At 43.4% G+C, this 22,279-nt stretch overlaps 1 protein-coding gene across 2 annotated transcripts in view; it reads left to right on the top strand.

The window, feature by feature from the left end:
• The first annotated feature begins 14,237 nt into the window (after nucleotides 1-14,237).
• Nucleotides 14,238-22,279, top strand: part of SKI (SKI proto-oncogene) — a 114,223-nt gene continuing 106,181 nt past the window's right edge. The window contains exons 1-2 of one of the 2 annotated variants that reach the window (XM_074924630.1): nucleotides 14,238-15,150; nucleotides 15,261-16,182. In XM_074924630.1, the coding sequence (XP_074780731.1) occupies nucleotides 15,271-16,182 (912 nt within the window). In that variant the 5' untranslated portion in view covers nucleotides 14,238-15,150; nucleotides 15,261-15,270. Of the gene's footprint in view, nucleotides 16,183-22,279 lie in introns of both variants that reach the window. The other variant, XM_074924631.1, reaches the window with a different exon arrangement.

The raw sequence follows: 22,279 nt of genomic DNA, 5'->3' as shown, positions 1-22,279 counted from the left end.
GGACAGCTGTTCACTCGGGTGCCTGAGAGCAGTTCAGCACCCACCTCGGAAAACAAGGCGGTCAGACCTTCTAGTTACTCAGTTATTGATGGATGTCTGGGGAAACAAAGCATCAGGAAGAGTAGCTGAAACTTTTTAGAAGCAGTTTTTTCTTGCTTGCTTTTCCTAGGACTAAAATAAAATGAGAACAGGATCTGTGGCCTGGCATATCTCCAGAGGAATTTCAGGGACTTTATTAATCAATTATATAAGGTAAAGCATAGGGTAACGGGCAAAAATGGCAAAGCATCCATGTGAATTTGTTGAGTTTTTCGAGCCAGCCCTTCTAAGGGCCTCATTGTTTTTGCTGCTGAGTGAGAAGAGTCTCCCTTCACAGAGGCAATTTAAGTGGGCAGCTCCTTTTGGTGATGGGTGTGAGAAGGAATAAAAAAATGGCGCAAAAATGTGCTTAAGATAGGTAACACAGTAGGTCACGACAAAGCTGTCCTCTTATTTCTAGTGCTCAACCTGATCCAGTTTACTGTTTCCTCTTGTCATACACAGGTCTTTATATGGCCCCATGTAAAGCTCTAATAAAGGAAGTCATAGTATGCATTTCCACTTCATGGAAGAAGGAAAGGAGCATTGACTTGGTGAAATGACCTCACCAACCTGTGGTAGAATCAGAGATTCAATTCTGAAGTTTCTTAAGTCCATCATGCCACATGCCTTTGTAATTGCAACTGATAAAAATGTCAATGATCTGAGTATAGTAAGGGAAAGGAGGTGTGAAAAAGATTAAATACAGATAAATTGAGGGTGAGCTCCACATACAGAACTCCAATGTGGGTGAGACTGAACATTTCAAAGAAAGCATTATTATTGATATTGTGAGTCATTGAGCTCTTTTAGGTATGAACAAAACAATGAAAAGCAGTATAAATCTGTATCATATACTTTTTTTTTTTTTATGCTTTCTTTAATCTGGATGTGCTCTGCATGGAGCTTCTGTAGGCCAGCAAAAATACTTTGCATTGGTCCAAACGGACCGTTAATTTTCTGTGTGTAAGACAACTAAACTTGGCATTTCTGTATCTTACTAAGCTTTTCTTTTCAGGCTTAAACACAAGAAAGACTTCAAACCTAATTTCTAAGCTTATTGTACAAATAATATTCTGAATCTTGCAGGATCATAACTTTTTATATAAGGCTTTCCAACTGTTTTTTGTTGATAAAAGACTTAGCTGGGCACCAAGAGATAAGACTGTAGGACCAAGAAATTGCTGACTTAGCCTTGTCATCTTCCTGCACTGCATTCCCATAGGCAAGTCATGGATAGGTGTAACTCTGTGCAAGTTAATGTTCTAATCCTTGAATCCCATGCAATGGCTCAGACATTGAATTTGATGAAAATTTTTGGCACCTGACACATTACAGGATTCAGTTTATATACAGGCTTTTGATTCCTGGCAGATTCTCAGTGTAGGGCTCAAATTGATTAACTTAGTGCTGTTACTCTGAATCCGAGTATGTTGTGTTCTGAGAGCAAACCTGACTGAAAACTTCAGTGATGACTTTTGGAAGGACTCTGAACTTTCAGGATCCAGATTAGGAAAAAGTGTCAGGATCAAATGTGATTTATAGCATCAAGAACTTTCTTTAGTATTGCCATCTGAGAATGGCAGTGCAGTCTGTGGTAGCCTAGAGCTTGTATTCTTTGCTTCTGAGCAAATATGTTATCCATACTCCTGCTGAGATAAAGGCTTGTCTTGGTGTTCCAGATAACTCTAATTATATAGACAAAGAGATAAAATTAAGACAAATTAATTGGAAATGGAAAATCAGTTAGACAAATGTCAAAAAATACATACAGATGGTTAGAAGCACCTAGAGTCCCATGTGGTGTAATGGCTGCTAAGCCAGCTAGCGATTTTTTATGAATGAGAAATCTAATAAGGAAGGGAAACCAGTTAAAATTTGCCCTAGAGCAACTGTAACTTCCACACCTCTTTTTTTGGTTCATAAACACCTCTGTCTCCTGCAAAAATACTTGCGAGGATACTTTTTAATATGGTTTGCTAAGTTTTGCTGCTTGACTTCATTGTTCCTGCAAATCAGCAAATGAATTCCATTTGCAGTTCAGTTTTTTTTCTAAGACAAGGAATGTTTATGCCAGATTGCTGTTCCTACCTTTACCCTTAAAACTCACACACCATAGGAACTGTCTGGCAGAAATACACGGCTATAGCAAAGTGTAGTTAGTATGCATGTGGAAAGCTCTGGTAGGGCCAGACTCTGACGCATATTTTGCTAGTACTAATCCATTAAGTAACTTCAGACATACATTAAATAGCACTTTTATCTCATGTTTAATTGTTAAATACAATCAGTGAAGTGGTTAGGTATGTGTCACAGCCCCTTTGTCTCACCTTCATCTGAGAATCATTCTATTCCTTTCACTATATCGAATCATCCCAGTTTGATGCTGATGTAAGACAAAACTGAGTCTTTGAAGTCAGATTGTTCCCTGGAGTAAGGAAGAAGAGGTAGTGTTCTCCTGAACTGAGACAGTTAGTGTTTGGGGTTTTTTTTGTTTGCTTGTTTATGCAGAAGTTTGTGACTTCTTAATATTCCCCACTGTGGAGAAGAGGCCAGTGCTGTTGCAAAGTACATAAAGAAAATAAGAAGCCTAGAGTAGAAGAAGTCTAAAAATTGGAGAAGGCTATGGAGCTGGTGAGAAAATGAGAGGTGACATGAGAACAGGAAGGAAAGGGGAAGGTTATGTCATTAGAGACTGGAATTCAATGTTTTGATGAAACTCCATGGATACAGGAAGGAGCAGGGCGGGTAAAAATAGCTAAATGAAAATGGTATGAGTTCCAAGAATTCAACTCTCTGTAAAGAAATATATGTTCTTGCTTAAAAACAGGCGGAAAAAGTTAAGTGTTTTTATGAAGCATTAGAAAGAATGAAGGAGAAAGGAAAGGGGCAAAATTTGCTGACTGCAATTTCTTTTTTTTTTTTTTTCCCTCCAACCAGAACTTTAAATTTTCTGTTGTTTTTGCACACATTTCATCCAAATCCTCAGTGGCTTGCTTCCCAAGAGAGAGAACACTTTTTCAGTAAAGTCGTCTCATCAGAAGACCTTGGAGGCTGTTCAAATGAGAGGGGTTTTTTGGGCTGAGCACATGCTAATGCTTACAGACACAAAACTCTCATTCCCTGACTGATACAAAACACTACTGATCATTATATGTGAAAATGGCCATAATGTATAGAATAGTTTACTTTTCAGGACTTAAATTTGTCCAAAGCCAGTAAGCAGTTAGATGGAAGTATCTACTTTTTTTTGTACTGAGTTGTATATGCTCACATCCCCCCCCATAGAGATTCACATCTTATCTATAAAAGCAAAAGCTCTTACTACAAGAAAAAGAAAGAAAATCAGCCAATTTACTTACTTAGATTTTGCTTTTGTTAATTTCTGAACAGATGGTAACATACCACAATGGAAGTTTTATAAAAATTTCCATCTTTTAACTGAATACAGGCCTGAAATTTTTCCCTGGTGAAAATGCGGAGCGTGAGTCATTAAACATGCTATGCGCTATCTGCATGGGATTTTCACTTACTGTATTCAGAAAAGTCAGAAAGCCATTCCATTACAGTAACTGCTTTTTTTTTTTTTTTTTCTCCTCCACCTGGGCAAACGGCCAATTCCATCATCTCAGGCTGAGCACTATGAACAAGGAAGGTACAGTCTGAGGAGGGATGTAATGCACAGACAAGGGGGGGGTATTGCTCCACAGTCCAAGAGCAGGACTCAATTTCTAAAGCTTGAACAATTGTCAAAAGAAGTGGCCTGAGTTATGATTTCTCCAGTTCAGTCTGAATTCACTAATTGAAAAGTTACAGCCTGGTTTTACAAGTGAGAGGTTATATTGCCTGCAGAGTGTTCAGCACCTACTGCATCTTGGCCCCAAATTATCATTATGGAGATAGAGAGTCTAAACTTAATCTTTGTTTGGACTCCATTTGAAATCTGGCACCGATTGCTATGGGACAAATAAGGCCCAGAGATGCTGAGTGTGATTTTTCTGCAGGTCTGCTGATTCGACCTTGGAGAGCTAGAGGAGTTCAAGCTCTCCAATCTATAGTACTGTTCATCTTAGTGAAGTTATAGAACTTTTCTAGGTGGGGGGAATATAAAGGGATTTTTACACTGAGGTTTCAAGGTGTTTGCAGAATCCCTTGGTTCTCTCCAGGGCCCTGACTGCAGTCCGCAATGCCTAGTCCTCAATGCACAGCATCTTCCTGAGGAGCACAGTGCTCATCAGTTTTGCCACCCTGCTCTTTCTTGCTATTGGTCTTTATAACACAGGTAAATCAGAATTACCTTGGAGAAATCAAATCCAGGTCTGAAATCTGCAGTTTGGAATTTCCTTTGTATCATCTCAAGGTGATATCCACACTCATTTTGGAGTGGAAATGTGAAAAAGGCCCCTTAGTTACTTACAGTAACTGCTGTGTTCAAAATGCAGAAGGATGGATGGATGGATGGATGGATGGATGGATGGATGGATGGATATATCATCTTCCAAAGTCTCTGTTGTTCAGGGAAAGATTAGTTCATTATTCTCAGTCTGTATGACAGTTAATGACATCTAAAAGAGAGGTGAATGGCATCTTGTTGGATGGCAAAGATAATATAGAACACAATTTCCCCTGAAGAAATAGCTCACATACCTTATATAATGAATGAGCTCATTTTGCCTGTGTTTGCCAGAAACAATAAAAGTTAGAAAATGTCCCAGTAATTAAAATAAAGTGTTACCCAGATTTATGGTGAGAAATGTGAAATGTCAGGCAATTGAGTGCAGCTCCACACTCACAAATAAGCTTCACATTCGTTAGAACAGGTTGCATTCATTACTAAGAACAGTGTGGGTCCAGTGCTAGCCCCAGAAGGCAATGAATGGTTTCTCCTGCTCAGGGAAAGAAAGCAGAGGGGAGGGAAAGGTGCCAGCTGGCATGTTAGCTGATGGATCTTGGGTCCTAGTGGTAATGCTGCAGTGTGCGCAGTACAGACATGATCATTGCTTCAAGATGGGCTTTGGATTACATGATGGATAGTAGGAAGGAGGCAGAGAATACCATTCTCAGACCTGCCCTGTGCAGAAAAATCTAGTAGAAATTTCTGAAAGGGTGGAGATGAAAAAGAGGAATCTAAAGCAAGATCAGCCTTTCCTGCAATCCTTCCTCTCACAGTCACTGCTTTTTTTTTTTTTTTTAAATATAAATGCTATACCTATGAGTAGTATAGAAGCTTGTGAATATGAGTTCATCACTTGCTTAAAATAATCTTTAACCCTAATTATTCTGGAGACCATTTTTTTTGTCAGAGGGCCACATAAGACAAGTGAAGGGCGTCTGATCTGTGTAAGTACTATTGCATATAGACATAGCGAATATTGAAAGTGTAGAACTGCTGGAAACAGAAGTGAAACTCCCTGAAAGTCTATGGGGTAAGCTTATTTGAGCAGTACCCCTGCAAGTCATGCCAAAACACTGCAATTGCCTTTCTGCTCTGTATAGCTAGAAGAGGGTAGACTGCTGAAATGTCCTTCTGCTGGGACACAGGGATTGTGATACTGAGAATCCACTGCCTTTAACATCTCTTGTTGCTAGCTTTTCACTCCTCTTTTCTGACATAGCTAATTAAAAATTGAAGAAACTTGAAATGAAAATGCTTTACATAAAAGCTAGTCTGACAATGTAGGCTGTTTAGAAAGTAAAACGTGTCTTTTACTGAAAAAGAGAATGGGGCAATGTTAGGGCACAGGCACTTCAGTGAATATTTCTTGTGGAGGACTGTCATTACCTGATTCTACCAGACTGAAGGTGTCTGAAGAGTCTGGTGCAAAAACCCACTTGCCTTGCCCACTGGAGTATGAAAGAGGTCTTATGGACAAAACTAACAAAGCGCCAAAACCTTCTGTCTTTTAGTGCTGGATTCTTTTCTCACATAAATTTCATTTGGGAATAGTTCTAGGAATACCAGTGGAGTTTTGTTAGAACAAAAATAGTCATTAAGTTAAAGCAGTTGATTTTAACTTGGTCAAAGATTCGCGTTCTGATAAAGATCTGCAGAGTGGCCTTAAGCCCGCTGTGTATCCTCTCTGTTCTTCAGTTCCACATCTGTAAAATGACAGTATGAATTTGTTTCTTTTTCGTTATGTGCTTGTAAGAAAAATCTCATTATGCTAATGAGGTGTGGGCATGCTTTAATCACAGGTTCATTCAGAAAGCCCATAAATAAAATAAATATGAGATCAACCCATAAGAATTTGTGAGGAAGGAGTAGTAGAAAATCCAGATTTTTGGGACAGCACGTTCTGAATTACTGAAGTGATGATGCAAGCACTTATCTCCATAGAGCACCTAGTGCTCTGTGTGTTATTTATAGGAGACACAGGCCTTTAAAATAAATTGCAGGTTCATATGTCAGACCAGCAGATAAAGGATCACTTTACAAAGGTTAGATATCATAAATTTCAGGCAGACTGTGGGGTTCATTCCCTGCTATGATTTTGGATCTTAAGCTGTTGTAAAGAATGTACCAAAGAACATGAGAAAAGAGACTAGAATCAGAAGCCTTAGTGATAATGCAACTAGCAGATGATAAGGTCTTACAGCATCTTTCTAGCAAAGGCACACTTAAGCGTATCAATATTATTTGCAAAATATGGATACCATGATGAGTAATTATCTCAAAGATGGAAGAGATTACAGAAAAGTTATGTGAATTCCTCGGAGTCTGTGAGAGGCTATTGAGGAAGGGAATGTTTAGCCTTAGATTTGCACATGGGTTTCAGGTGAAATGGAAATGAGGCACTATTAATCGCACCATCATGCAAGTTGATACATGCTAGTTGTAGAGCCCAGCTCTGCTGGTTGCCCTTTTACTCACCACAGCAGCTGCAGCAGATCAAATCAGTATTCCCACAGCTTCTCTGCATGATAGAGTGTGTGTGGGAGGGCAAGGGAGGGGACTTAACCCACTTTGTTTTGGTGAAGCTCAAAGCTGAAGTTTTGCTAATCAGTAACTCCTGTAGTGCAAGGTTGGCACACTCATTTCCTTTGATACTGATTGCTTTGGGATACACTAGATGGCTATAAGACCTGAGCTAGGGGAGATACTTTGCTTAAGTCCTAGGTTTAACTTTGTCTTAAATGTGTTGATTTTCCTCCCTAGAATGGTGATGGAGACCATTTGGTCATAGCTTGCGTAAGAGCCATGCTAGGAGGAAATGTTGAGGGTGGATAGAAACAGCTCAGTTGCTGTTTTTACAAGGACAAGGCTTTGGCTTGGTATTCTTATCCCTTCTTCTCTTGGATGTGCATGCTCTGCCTTTTTTGCTTATTGCTGGATATGCTGAGAAATGAGAGATTCTGTGTTAATATAAACAACAAAAAGTCTGTGCGGCCCTGAGTCACCTAACAGGACTATTCTGTAAGCTCCTTTGGGAATTCCAAGAGTTCCAGCTTGTATTCCCCTCTTTGGTTCTGACTTTTGCCAGTAAATTAATTTTTTTTTATTGGCAGTAGCAAGCAAGTATTTTTATTTTTCTTTTAATGAGGTGTTTGGCAGCGTCCACTGGGGCATGTAGGTACAGAGTGTGGGGGTGGGAGGGGCAGCCCTGAGCAACATACCAGGCAACTTGGCACAAAAAAAATCTAAAAGATGGAGAGCTCTTTCATGTGCTTTTAACAGCCCCTCACCTTCTGTGTTTCCTAGGATGCCTGATGATTTCTTGCAGTTTAAATGTGAATTTTAGGTGTGCGACCAAGTCATGTTTTAAGCAGGTCATATGTTCATTACATATATTAATCATGGATGGATGCCCATTAGTCAGTCTGTGACCATTCAAGCCAGTTCTTAAGTTCAGTAGAGCAGAGAGCTCTTGTTCTGAATAGCCTGCTGAACCCTATTAGCTGCTACGCTGGCCAGCACTAGGCACTGCTGGAGCAAAGAGCAGCAGTTGCTGTAACCTGAGCTTAAAGGCTGAATCTTATCCTAGATGATTATCCTCTGAGGATCAGGAGCAGAGAGGAATCCGAGATGTATATTGATCAAGAGGTTCTGTACTTGGGAAAGAATTAGAAGATATAAAAGGGGATGGGCTGTGGAGCTGACAGGAACTGAGAACTGGGAATGGGGTTAAGAAAATAATTGTGAATAGGGTTAAGAAAATAATGATGACTTCTGAATCCATGAGATTCTCTCCTTAGTGGTGGCAGAAGCTGCTATGAACGTGGTAAAATATAATCAGTTAGCTGAACTAAACTCATAAAATATATCATAGCTAGCTGCCATCACTGAAAAGATCAGATATTAAACCAGTATGTTTGGCAGAGGAAGGAAAGGCAAAGCCCTGGAGAGGAGCACCATTCTAGAGAGCAGTTGCTTTATTGTCTGTGCCCAGGTCATGGATGCTATAAGGGAAGAAGATAAGATCTCTTTGGTTTTACATGTGCCTGCTTTGTGCATATGCCTCAGAGCATGTTTCCAGCAGTCCTAAATTCTGTCACTTTGAGTTTATTCCTTGGTCTTGAGTTTCGCTCAAACTCTAGAAGATTGTATGTGGCACAGTTAAGCTGGCTCTACCTTCCAGGAGGTGGAGGTCAGCCCCGTAGCTCCTTAGCCTTTGTTTGAAATACACAACTTGGGCATTTTCACTGAAACCACATAGCATGGCAGGATTGGGAATAACCTGTGAAAGGGGAGCTCTGCTTTTCTGCCCTCACTCTGGACTTGCTGTCTCAGTCTTCCCATGATTTGGACCCTACAAGACCGTCAAGCTTCTGGGCAACTGAAGGTAGAGATGCTGCAGGATTGCAGTTTGCTCTATGCATTGGATTCTCTTTTTAAACCACCTTCAAAATTTGGCTCAAAGAAATGAATGTCAGAGCCTAATTTTTTTGACTTGTACTATGTTGTAGCACTGTTACCTTAGACATACAGTTACAAATCACATCTTTCAAGTCATATCTTTAAAGGAATCACTAAGATTGCACATCCTAACTGAAAATCAAGACCATTGTTCGGGTGCTTAATGTTAAGACCTTAGGTCTGATCTTTATTGCCATAAAGCCGATGTTATGGTCTTGAAAAAACAAAAAGAAAAGATTTTCAGGCATGTTTAGGGGTCAAAACAAGTTTTTCAGGGAGCCTTAATGTAAAAAACAAAAAAAAAGACTGCATTTCTTGTACTTTTCAGAAACTTGCTGCAATAGCACTGAGACAGCATATGGGTCTTAGAAGGTGATATGTGGTACAAGCACTCAGTAACTTTTCCACAGGTGGATTGTGGAGGCTACAGTCATCCATGCTCTCTCCCAGGAAGAGAACAGATTTCAGTCAAGGACATGACAAGGTGCCTGTTTCCTCAGCCAGTGGTGGAAGGGGCTGGAGAGTGACAGCAAGGTGAAGCACATGTTGTTCTGTGCCATCAGGCAAGTGAAAAAATTCCACCTGCTTGTTTTTTGCTGCTCTTTGAATCAGGCTAGAGACAGTAAATGAAATATGCTGCTGTTCTGTTAGTAATTTTATATATGTTGAATGGCTTTATGAGGAGAAAATGATCACTAAACCCTGAGCTCATTAGCTTATTGATCCAAATACTGATGATGGATTTTCCCTATAGCCAGAACACTGCAGTAAGATTCACAGAGGGTGCCCTAGGAATGCCAGAGGAACCCAGATTCAGTTCCAGCTCTGCTTCCCATGTGCTTTTTTGAGGGTGGAATTCCCCGCTGGAATGACCTCCTGCTTATCCTGTTATCCAAGGTTATCTTAAGAAATCCTCATCAACTGCCAACTCATGTAACTCAGCAACTTGAGGAAGTTTTACCTATATACCACCTCCCCACTTAGTCTCATAATTACCAATTTTGGTTTTACTGCTCCCAGAATAGATCTTGCCACTACTTTAAGAACAGTAAAAGCCTAAAACAACCTTATAAATGAGCTGTTAATATGTAAATCAAACCTGTAACCAGTCTGTATGAAGTGTAGGATAGGGGGTAGATTTTCGAGGCTGTGCAGCATCCCAAAGCTCACCTAGAGCATGGTAGGACTTGATAGGTGGTAGATACCATGGAAGTCCCAGCCACCTCACTGAGCTCTTGGGCCTGAAAGGCATTGTCTAAATAGTTGATTTTTCCATTAATTAAAAAAAAAGAGAACATTTTTGTTGACATGAGTCCATTGCTGACCTTCTCAGACAGTGAAATATATTCTTTGGTTCATCTTAAATATGACTGATTCATGCAACCTTTTTTTACATGTGATTTTTTAGATGTTTTAAAATTCACTTAGTACATATCGAAGAGAAATACGTACCAAAAAATGTGGTCTCTTTTAAAAGAAACGTTTCAAAATTTGTTTTAGCCCAGAAGACAAGAAGTTGATACACATTTGTGAAATAATTTTCTGTTAAGTGGAATCTGTTTGATGAAAAATGGAAATATTTGATTGCACCTGACTCTCAGATATGTCTTTTTCAACTGAGAGTTTAAAACCTTATTCTGCAGATTCTGGATGGTTTGGCATTCACCAGCTTCACTGTAAGGGAAATGATCAATGAAAATGATGACCTTTAACCGATAGTCTCTAGAGGAAAGGAGGGAAGGAAATATCCTGGTCATGCAGAAATTGTTTTACTTCAGTACTGGAATGTCACAAATAGAAATGAATATGCACAATAGAAGCATGGAGGAATTAGATGTTCGCTGCTATAAAGAACTGACTGTCTAACATGAGCTACAGTAGGGAATTTTGATGTGTCACATTTTCACCCATGCTTTTATTTTTCACTTACTTTTGTTCTTCACAATCTTCCAATCGGCCCTTCCCAAATGTTTTGTCAGATAGCTGCAATATGCAGTATGGTCCTTGATAATCCCTGTTCTTTCTGACTAAGCAGGGATCTAAAACCAGAAGGATCTGGGGTAAATTCGTTTAGAATATACTTTTCATATGCCTATATAAACATATGCATAAACATGATATCCTCCCCTCGGGGAATGCGTAAAAGGTGGGACATGATACTTGTGAGAGGCACAGAGTTCTGCAAATGAAGGCGGTCGGGAGGGAAACGAATTGCCTGTTAAATATGGAAAATGGAGTCTGCTTTTTGTTCTGGGCCTTTGGAATCTGTGGGTGGATTGGAACTGGCAGGCAGGGAGCAAACACCCACCCACCATAGGGCTGTGTGGTTCAGAAGTTTACAAGAGTGTTTGTGTTCCAGGAGCTGTTGGCCTTGAAGCCAATGGAGAGGGGGAGGAGAAGAGGGAGAGAGTGAGAAAAACTGTGGTGTTAGGGCCCTTCCTCCGAGATATTTTTCCCCTCTCCTTTTTCCAGCTAGAGGGCTTTGGAACTGGAGCAAGAGAAACGGTTAGTGGGGGAAAGATTAATATGGTTTTAAGATGTGCAGTGCTCACAGTTCGTCGTCAGGGGAGGCAGAGACTTCAGAAGCCACCGCCACCTTAATCCCAAATGAGAGCTCTTGTCGCTCCCCCTTCTCCTGCCCTGCTGCTGTTTAATTCTGCAGACTCTGTGGGACATAAAGAGCTGGAAGTTTTACTGTATTGTTACTGCAGGAGTTGAAAATTGGTTTCTGTCCCATCGTGAACTGAGGTTCAGAAGCTGCCACTCTAATTGGTCACCATCTGGATATTGCAGATACAGAAACTGAGGCACAGAGAGACTAAACAACTTGCCCAAGGCAACAGGAAGTCTGTGGGAGATCTGGGAATAGACCCCAGATGTCCTGAGTTTTCTGTCTTAACCACAAGACCATCCTTCCTGTCTTTTTGGTAGTCCCCTCTGCTTCAGGAATTCTGTTTATGGATTCCACCCATAAACAATCTGCTGCATGATCCAGTGATTTACTTGCATAAAAGAGTCATTTGGAAGGGAAAATGGCACCTCTCTTAAAATGAACTGCAGCTACTTCTGTCCTTTCTTTCTAAGGGGTAAAGGAGAGGGGATGCAAAAAAAAAACAACCCACCCCAGCTTCCAGGGCTAAGAAGCTTCTCCACTGCTATCCAAACTTCCTGCAAGCTTTAGTTTAGTTCCTTAAAAGAACCAGGTACTCCATACATGATGTTTGAGTATATCTGGCCATTTATATTTTAGTGAGTTAAAAAAAAATGATGACTGAAACGGGACTAAATCCATCTAGGGAGTTATTCTGCTGCTGTTCACCATCGTATCCAAGTACCTTCCGTGACAGTTGGTTCGACTGCCGTATCCCTAACGGACTTTGCTCTGCATCTGGCACTTCTCCCTTGTCATAGTTGGCACTTTTCTAAGATGAGGCTGAAAGGTGGGAAGAGTTTTCTTCTTAATAAAGCACACTCTTTGGTCTGGAAATGATGGAACGGATGGACTGTCACAGATGTCCTTCCTATTATCAAAAGGTGCCATACATAGTTTCCAAAGAATATTATTGAAAATTATTCTTAATTAAAACCTTTTAGATACCTGTTAGTGAAGAACTAGCCCTGCTTCCTCTTTAGCATCAGGAATCAACAAGGACTGCATGGCCTAGATTGATAGATCACACTTTTAGACCTTGGTATTGTGGTAATTTCTAAAAATTCCACTCGTGGATCGGTAAATCTATGTGCAGTGCATTGTATAAACAGAACCTCAGAGGGTACATCTTGCCATCGATGGCTTTCTATAACAAAGCAGTTTGGTAAAGATTCTCCAAGTGTCTTTCTCTCAGCACGTGAAGACACAACTTGGACCAATATGTTTGGTTCTTGCCGTCTCTGAGCTCCCCCATAACTTTAGGGCCTGATGTCTAAGTTGGGTATGCAAGAGTGGGTTCCTCTCTGGAGAAATGCTGATTCAGTTGCAAGATCAAAGTTCTTTTGCAACTCTGGCAGCACTTTTCTTTACTCTGAATGAGTTTTCAGAATATAAAAATACAAATATGAGAGCTTGCTGCACTCCCTGCCCCATTACACTGATGCTGAGTAAATCATAACGGCTTGTTTTCTGCTTGCTCTTTTAAACAGTGTTTGGATATTTGTCTACTTGTTCCTTCTGTTTTGTCCTGATCTACCTGTTTTTTTCTGCCTTTATAGGTAATTTTTGGTTTTTTTTTGTTTTTATGGTAAACTTTCAAAGGAGACTCTTCAAATGCTCAATTTCTGCATTACTCGGTGTGGCCGGATTCTATCCTATGAACGGGGCTTAAAGTCACTGTTGCATCACAAACGATATGTTAACAGTTGTGTTGGTGTAGAACTGCTCTCCAGCCTATTTTTGGGGGGGGACCCACAGCAGAGTGTGGAGGTAACAGGCGTGGTCACCTTTCCAGCTTGTTTCTTACGTTTGCACTTAGAATATTTTCTAGAATTCTAGCTGTGCAGCCCATGGGGGGGAAGAGGGAGAAGCCCCATTTTCTTCTCCTTTGAGATGTGACCCGAAGGGAGAGCAGCGCGCGCCTCACTCCCGGCGGGAACCGCACAGTCCCGCGCGCGGGGCCGGGCCCGCGGCCGCCGTCGCGCCTCGCTCGGTAGAGGGCGCTCGCCTCCGGGCCGGCCGCGGCGCCTGGGCCCGCCGCACCGCCGGGGTCGGGGCAGGGGCGCGGAGCCGCCCGCCTGCGCGGAAACCGCGCGGGTTTCTTGGCCTGAATGCGCCTCGTTCCCGCGGTGAGGGCTCACACTGTGAGCCACACCTGTGCGACTGTTGTGCCTCACGCCCCTTCCGCGTGTCAGGCGTCGCGTGTGACACGTGTGTCGGGAGCGGGGCGCGCAGCGCGGGGTCGGTGCGGTGCGCGGCTCGCCACGTCGTGCCTCCCGCGGGGCGCGCTGCTTTCGCCCAGAAATTGCGTTGGCACGCCTGCGATTTCTGCTCCTAGAGAGGGGCGTGTGCTCGAAGTTGAACTTAGGCGTTGTAAGCAGGTTTTGCGACGGAGAGGTTTCTGGGTTTGTCGGGTGATTTTTTTTTTTTTTTTTTTTTTTGGTGGCCTGCTGGCACTTGGTGCGCGTGGCAGCCGCGTTTTCTCTCGTTCCCTTTTTTTTTTTTTTTTTTTTAATACCGCTGCCCAGCCAGCGAAGCGGCGAAAAAAAACCCTCGCCCTACCGCCCCTCCTCGGCGGCGCGGCGGTCTGTGAACCCAGCAGTTTACCCGCCCGCCCGCCCCGGCGCCGCCGCCCGGGGCCGTGCCGCGCGCCCGCCGGTGCAGAAGCCGAGCGCGGAGCGGAGGGGGGAGGCGGGCGCTGTTCCTGGAAGAGCCCGGCCTGGGGAGTTGGTCACATTCTTGGCTGGGATTCAATGACTGAGGCAGACACCAACAAACAGAGGGGGGGAGGAGGAGGAGGAGAAGGAGGAGGAGGAGGAGGAGGAGGAGTGAGGGAGGCTGAGCCAGCCTGCATTAGCTCAGCTCTCAGGCACTCTCAGTCTCCGCTGGAAAGAGGAGCTGGGAGGATGTGCGCTCTGTTACCGCGGCTCCCCACGGCACGCCGAGAAGACCGAGAGGAATAAGGGAAGAAAGGCGAAGCGAGAGACGAGGAGTCCTCCCAGATCAAGCTGAGGGACCACGAGGGGGAAGGGAGCCTGCTCGTTGCCCGTCCGAAGCCCCCGCGCCGTCTTGGAAGTGCCAGAGATTTGGGCCTTTTCCTTTTCTTCTGCGTTGTTCCCTTCCACAGCCCAAGCTTTCTTCCTCCTCCTGCTTTTTACTTTCCTCCCCCGCGCCTTCCTTTCGGTGGATATGGACAGAAGGGTGATTACTGCAGAGAAGCAGCAGCCGCCAGAACATATTTGAGCCCGTGGTGCTGGGAGCGTGGCACAGACTTTTTGTATTTCTGTGGGTGGCGTGTGTGTGTGTGAGTGAGTGTGTGTGTGTGGTGGAGGTGTGGGAGGCGGGATTGGTTTGCCTGGGGGGTTGGCTGAGGGGGTGAGTGCTCGGATGAAGACCTCTTTTTGCCGTGACTCTCTGCTCCATCGGGGCAGCTTGGAGACTTGGAGGTTTTGAAATTGTAACGAACCAAGAGAAAAGAAAGAAGAGAGAGAGACACGCATACAAAAGGATTTATTTCCTATTCGTTAGTGGATTGTTAAACCTGAGTGGGAAGGAGAAAAAAACAAGGGTGGGTTGTTTTATTTTGTTCGCAATTTTTTTCTTAAAAAAAATCCCTTAAGTGGATTTGTACCAGGGTGGAAGATAACTGGGGATTTTTGTTGTTTGTTTTGGGAATAGAAACTAAAAAATGGAGACTGTAAGTAGAAGCAGCTTCCAGCCTCATCCAGGACTGCAGAAGACCTTGGAACAGTTTCATCTGAGCTCTATGAGCTCCCTGGGTGGCCCTGCTGCTTTCTCAGCACGATGGGCACAGGAGATGTACAAGAAAGACAATGGCAAAGACCCAGCAGAACCTGTACTGCATCTGCCCCCTATCCAGCCTCCTCCGGTAATGCCTGGTCCCTTCTTCATGCCCTCGGACAGATCCACAGAGAGGTGCGAGACCATCCTGGAAGGGGAAACCATCTCCTGCTTCGTGGTGGGTGGAGAAAAGCGGCTTTGCTTGCCCCAGATCCTGAACTCGGTGCTCAGGGACTTCTCCCTGCAGCAGATTAATTCGGTGTGTGATGAGCTACATATTTACTGCTCCAGATGCACTGCTGACCAGCTGGAAATCCTCAAAGTCATGGGCATCCTGCCCTTCTCCGCTCCTTCCTGCGGGCTCATCACTAAAACTGATGCTGAGAGGCTTTGTAACGCCTTGCTTTATGGTGGCACCTATCCTCCCCACTGCAAGAAGGAATTCTCTAGCACGATTGAGCTGGAGCTCACAGAGAAGAGCTTCAAGGTGTATCATGAGTGCTTTGGGAAGTGTAAGGGACTCCTGGTGCCAGAGCTTTACAGTAACCCTAGCGCTGCCTGCATCCAGTGCTTGGACTGCAGGCTGATGTACCCACCTCACAAATTTGTGGTCCACTCTCACAAATCGCTGGAAAACAGGACTTGCCACTGGGGCTTTGACTCTGCAAACTGGAGATCCTATATTCTCCTCAGCCAGGATTACACTGGGAAAGAGGAGAAAGCTAGACTGGGCCAGCTCTTAGATGAAATGAAAGAAAAATTTGACTATAACAACAAATACAAGAGGAAAGCCCCCAGGGTAAGTGATGCCTTTAATTTTAAAGGGGGTGGGGAAGAAAAAGGAATTTTCTATAATTTCGGTAACATTCGTTGATACACCCAATTTGTTACCAGCTGCTTTCCCTTTGACTCATTTAGCAATCTAATCGTGTTCTTAATTCTCACCACGTGTGTGTTAATGTAGACGAGCAGTGTTTGAGATGGCACCTTTTTTCCTCTGGTTGTGTTCTGAACACGGTAGTTGGAGTTTGTTTAAATTATATATGTGTGCTTGCATCTCTTAGTATACATGGAACCTGATCTTTTAAAGCCATCACGCTACTCCAGACTTCAGCAGGAAGTATGTGATTTCGCGTCTTACAGAGCTTCAGTTAGGGGTCAAGACAAGGAAGAAGGCAGAAAAAAAATAAGTTACTGATCTCTCTAGGCGCAAATATATACGATTTTCTGTTCAACCGCGTGCCGCCGGGGATGGAGGTGGGGGCTAAATTGTTTAAATGCTTGTGCTGAAATAAAATGTGGCTGCTAAGAAAAAATCCTGACATTAATGCAGGTTACTGGTGTTGAGATTAAGTGTGCGGAACGGGAATGGAGAAGTCTCTGCTTTTAGAGTATCCCTGTGGAGTCTGAATCTCCCCACCAGACGGGCTTTTGTATGCTGGATTCTGTATACATTCGGTAAATGAATCTGTCTAGGGCCAGCTGCAGCAGCCCCTTAAGGTATGCCATGCCGTGCTGAGCCAGACAGCTAGAGCACATTTTTTTTTTTTAGGTGTCTTTTGTTTTTCTTTCGGTCTGAGCTGCCTTTGGATCCCAGAATCCCCGGTGTGTGCGTGGGAGGCAGCCTTGGCATCTGGCACCGGTCCTGATCAATGGGCAGCGGTGCCACCAGGCCTTGAGGACTCGCCTGCAGACACCGGGATGTCTGGCTAGCTGGCTGGCGAGGGGGCAACGGGCTGTGGGATGCGCAGTTTGCTTCCTTCTCCCCCCCCCCGCCCTGCCCCCAGTATAAGGTTAAAGCAAACTCTTGCTTACTTTTATACTGCAGGTTTGTTGGTTGGATTCTGCCTCATCTGCTAGAGATTTCCGAACTTTTCTGTGGTTTTATGTGTCTGGAGTGGACGGGCAATGACACAAGCCTCATAAAGAGAAGCAACGTTTAAAGCCCACTGAGAATGTTCAGTAAAATTCTTCATTAACTCACCAAACACCTGTTTAAAGGGGCAGACGCACACTCAGACTTAAATAAGAGATTTTATTTATAAAAAAAGCAATAAAAATACCTGACCAAACCCCAGGATTTTTAAAATATCTTGCGCAAACAATGCAGCCGTTCCTACAGCCAGCCTAAAAGGCCTAGTTATCCCGTTTGATTGCGTTTTTTGATTAAGGAGTAGACTCTCACTCCTTCAAGTTCCAGTTTCTCTCCTGGTCTGGTGCTTAGCCCCCGTTTCAATCCTTGTCCTCGCCCCTCCTTTTCCTCCCGCAGGAGTGTCAGAACCGCTGTGACAAAGCTCGGCTGTAATGAGCCACATTATCTCCGTGGTTGGAGGTGGATGTGTTTTTAATGGCTTGTCTATTCTCCGTCAGTCATGTGCTAAGATGGAATGGTGGGGAAGATGTATATGCATGTCTCCGAGAGGAGAATACGGCTCTGAAAGTGGAGGCATTTTTCTCCTTGGGAAGTGAATTTTCTAGGGGGTGCTTCGTTTGGGAAGCAAAATTAAGAAGTCTCCACGTTCTTGCTCCTAAAAGGTACTGCGTCCCTAGCCTGGTCATTTCCAGAGTTTAATTAAAATGAATGTGAGGAGAGGTGTGCTTTCCTTTTCTTACAAGGCTTTTACGGCATTCTCTTCACTTGTACGATTTATCCAACACCCCAGGTGAGGTTGCAGGGGTAGAACAGGATAAGATTACTAAGTCTTGACTTTGCCTGATTCTTTTGGTGACCGTTTAACAGGTCCTAGTTCAGAACATGGCAGGCACCCTTCCCCCAGCCTCCAAAATCTGCAGGCAGCGTAGCACTTCTTGCAGAGTGAATTCACGATCCCTAATAATGGACGCCCAGAATTATGTAAGGAAATTGTGGCCATCTATTTCTCAGAAAATTCTGCCAAAAACCTGTCACCATAAAATGTTAAGTCTCCTACATAGGTTCATTTGGGAGGTGGCAAGTTTGATGGGGAAGAAGAGAGTGGTGTGTGCTCAGATGATGGGGTAGAGAAAAAAGAACGCTTTATCATACATCCTATGCAAAACTGGGCTTAAGTTTCAAGGCTTTTGAGCTGTCTTCAGGGCTCTCCTATTAATCTGGTGCAGTCTTGAGGAGGCCCCTGATAGTGCTGGCAGAGTTTTGTACGCTTATCCTTCCTTTTTCTGAAGTCTTTTTCCATTGGGCTTAGCCAACGGATATCATATGCTAAGGTCATTTGTGTTGTAGCAGTGTGTGCAGATAATTACGGAGAGATTTAATCAGGCTCTAAGATTGGTAAGCTGTGGCCAGGGGCAAGTAACATTGGAGTAAAGTTTAGATGCCTAGTAAGGAAATGAAAGAATGGTCCCATGTCTGCGTCTGTGTGTTTGTGTTAATTACTGTCAGTCTGTGTGGGTTTTGTGTGTCTGTTGGGCTCTGTGTCTGTCTGTCTCTGGATGAAAGGGTGAAGCATATGTGTCTTTGTGGTGGTCTTCCTTTTTGATGTAGATCTCTGCATTGCTTTGTTCTATTTTATATAGAGGTGTTTGTGTGTGGTGTGTGCTGTAATCTGCTGTGTCAGATACTTGGTCTTCTACTTTCAAGAACGGGCTTTTTATCAGTTTCTCCGTTTACTTGTGTGTGTGTGTGTGTACACATCGATTTGTGCGTTGTTTTCCCTGGGGCTCTGTTAGTATGATGGTAGCATGGAATACATGTGACCATTCTTACGGTTGTTGAAGCAGTGAGTTTTGACCTTTTTGTGTGTCTTCATGAGGTTCATGTGGTGAGGTACGTAGATTTCTGCCAGCACAACTCTGCCTTTTAAGGGTTTGACTTAAATGGAGGAGCTGGGTTGGCACCAGCCCCTGTTGCAGATTCAGCGTACTGGCAAAACTGCCTTTTTTTCCTGTCTCTTTTTTTCTTTTTTTTTTTTTCCCCTCCCCTTTTTTCCTTGGTGTGGTTTTAAAGCATTGCTACAAGGCATAGCTTTACCGAGATACTTCATTCCCAACATGTATTTCTATGTTCATCAGATATCTATTGTGCACATCTATTCATCAGTATCGAGAGATAGATACACAGATGCAGAAATACTGTCTCTCAGTTGCCCTGGTTCGTTGAACAAGATGCATGTTGCCTGGTTTGCCACTTGCAGAAGCAGCTTTGGTCTGGATCTGTATGAAATCAGCAAAGGGTCTTAACCAGAAACCGGAGGGTATTGTGACAGCTGCAGCCCCTGCTAGAGCAGGAAGCATAGAGGCCTCAGCCACTTTCATTACCCTCTTCTAAAATTTTGAATTTTGTATCCTCTCTGTTGATCCTTGGATGAGTGAATGACCTCCCATAAGCTCTTTCACTTTCCTGCCACTTTCCCAGAGCACTTTCTTTTCTTGAGCCATATGATAACTTCTCCAGGAAGGACTTTGCATCCTTCCCTGGGTTTTCCACCTTCTCGCATGCCTGCTTTGTTTTCTCTCTGGTCTTTCAGAGTCTCCATGCACCAACACAGCTTTTACTTGAGTGGGTGTCCTGTTTCCCTACCTGTCTCTCATTTCATCAACCATTACTGACATGGAGCACAGCCATTACATTCTGGGGTATTTCTAGAAATCTAAAATGTGAATAACCTGACAAGGTTGCAAAACAGGGTCCTAGAAATCTGTCATCAGTGCCAAAGCCTTTTTCTTGAGCTCAGCAGCTGGTGCATGTTGAGTGTTCACTTGCGGGTATAGATTTGGCCTTGGTGTGTCTCTCATACTCTCTTTCCACTTCTGTGTGACAGACAGCTCCCTGCTTTCTGAACAGCAGTATGCCTCCGCTGTGATTGAATTAGTTCAAAAAGCAGGCCTGAAGGCTTTGTTGGTTGCTATTTCCAGTAAAGGAGGGTGGGTTCAACTCTGTCCCTTCTGCACGCTTCATTTTTTTCATTTTTAAATATTGAACCTAGCAACGTTTTGACAGTGCTTTCATATTTCCTACCTGTGTGCCAGACATCTGTATGTTCAGCAAAACAGTGTGTGATCAGACCCTAAGAGAATAAGAGAGCTCTCCTTGCACACGTGTGAACACACCCACACACACTAGCACTGCAGTGTTCCCACGGTTCGAGTCCCAGCAGCACTTCTATGAAGTAGCTGGAAGCTAGAAGCAGCATTCTGGGTACTGACACACAAATGAGCACATAAGGCCTCCCACTTTATTTCACAATGCCTACCAACCCGGTGCTGCCACAACATGCAGCTTTCTCAGCTGGAGTAAGGTTTAGCCAGGTCAAGTGTGCAGCCAAATCAAAGAACAAAACTTGCTGGAAGTGAAATAGCGCAGCACGGACCAAGGTGTAGGGTAGCTGTGGGCTTTCAGGTGCTGCACAGTGGTTGCTGTGGGTACACTTGAAATGCTGCAGTAGTAGAGCTAGAATGTGCATCTTTCTGTATCCAAAAGTCCTGTCTTCTAGCAGTAGGAACCTTATTTATTTGTTAATAGCATATATCCTATGGTAGGTGTAGCAGAGAGATTCTGACTGGCCCTAACTGGCTTTCAGACTGTTGGCTGGATTTATTCTTTTTGGTACAAACTGACTTGATAAATACTCTTGGAAAATTTTGCCTAAGAGCTGAGGTTTCAATTGTTTATTCCATGGAGCAATGAAGTAATTTGATCTCTTACCTGATGTTCAAGAATTATATTAGAGATTCTCCAGTAGAAATTTTGAAGTCCCTAAAACAAAAATCTGGAAGCCTTGAGGCAGTAGTTTAGTTCAGAATCCTTTTGCAACTTAGAAGTTGAACTTCAAAAACAACACCACGCTTAAACAAAATCCCGTGTACCTGAGGAGATGTCAGTGTTTAAGCAGACATCAGCATTTTTTTCCCCAAGCGTGCGAACGGTTTTATAGATGTTGTAGATCGAGAACAAAGAAGCAGGTACGTGCATGTGTGTTAGACAAAGAATATGCTGCAAATAATGATCTAATGATGTTGAGTCAACTGTGGCTCTCCGCTGCCCCAGAATAGTTCCTGAATTCAGTCCTCCTGAATTAGGGAGGGAATTACATGCAGTGTCTTCTTTTGAAAATCACTGCCTGAAATATTTAAACATCTGCCTCTCCCTTCATTGTCTGGGCTGTCTCGCTTGCCTCTCCATTTCTGTGGTTTTGGGCCTGGGTGTATGTTCTGCCCAAACAGTAGCGTGCTTTGAAGATGTATGTAAACACAGTTTATTTTTTGGATGTGTTGGGAGCCTGACACCTGGTCTCTCTGCCAGGATATGAACATGGTTATCACTAGCTTGAGCTGACCGACCGATGAGGGTGTGTTTTCACTTGCTGAGAGGCGCGTTTAGATCAGTGTTGTAAAAGCATCTGGAGGCGTCTGTATGAGGCTGCTCAGAGCGTGTCTAGACAACGCAGTGGTTAAAATTCTGGCAGCCACTCGTACCTTATCTACACCTTCCTTGATTCTCAACACTTCTAGAACAGGGGGAGCTTTGGCGCTACATCTACGTGGTTGAGCCCAAGCAAGATTTGGGTATCTAAAGAGATGCATTGTCCATTCTTATTGAAAACTCTTGTTATTTTCAACTATTGGCAAAGTTATTTTGCCAAAGTTGAGGGGTCTGAATGGTACCGACTGCAGTAAGGAGTGGGCCGGCTGTCTGTTACTGGTGATAACTGATGATTGGAACTCACATTGCTGGCTTAGCTGGCCAGACTGCTTTGCCATTGCACAAAGAGTTGTGTCTCAATACGAGCAGTACTTGGACCCAGAAAATTTTTTAATTCTCATGTGTTTTTTTCTAAAAAAGACAGCGAACTTTGAACTTGTCACTGTAACTCTTGTTTAAAAGGAATTGTCATGGAACTGTTACGCTAAATCCAAAAGGGATTTCTTGGAAAGAAATTAGACCTTAGTCAAAAGTAACT

The sequence above is a fragment of the Athene noctua genome, chromosome 22 (assembly GCF_965140245.1).
Source record: "Athene noctua chromosome 22, bAthNoc1.hap1.1, whole genome shotgun sequence".
Classification (NCBI taxonomy): domain Eukaryota; kingdom Metazoa; phylum Chordata; class Aves; order Strigiformes; family Strigidae; genus Athene; species Athene noctua.
The sequence above is the reverse complement of the archived record's forward strand: the minus strand, read 5'-3'. Positions and strand labels throughout refer to the sequence as shown.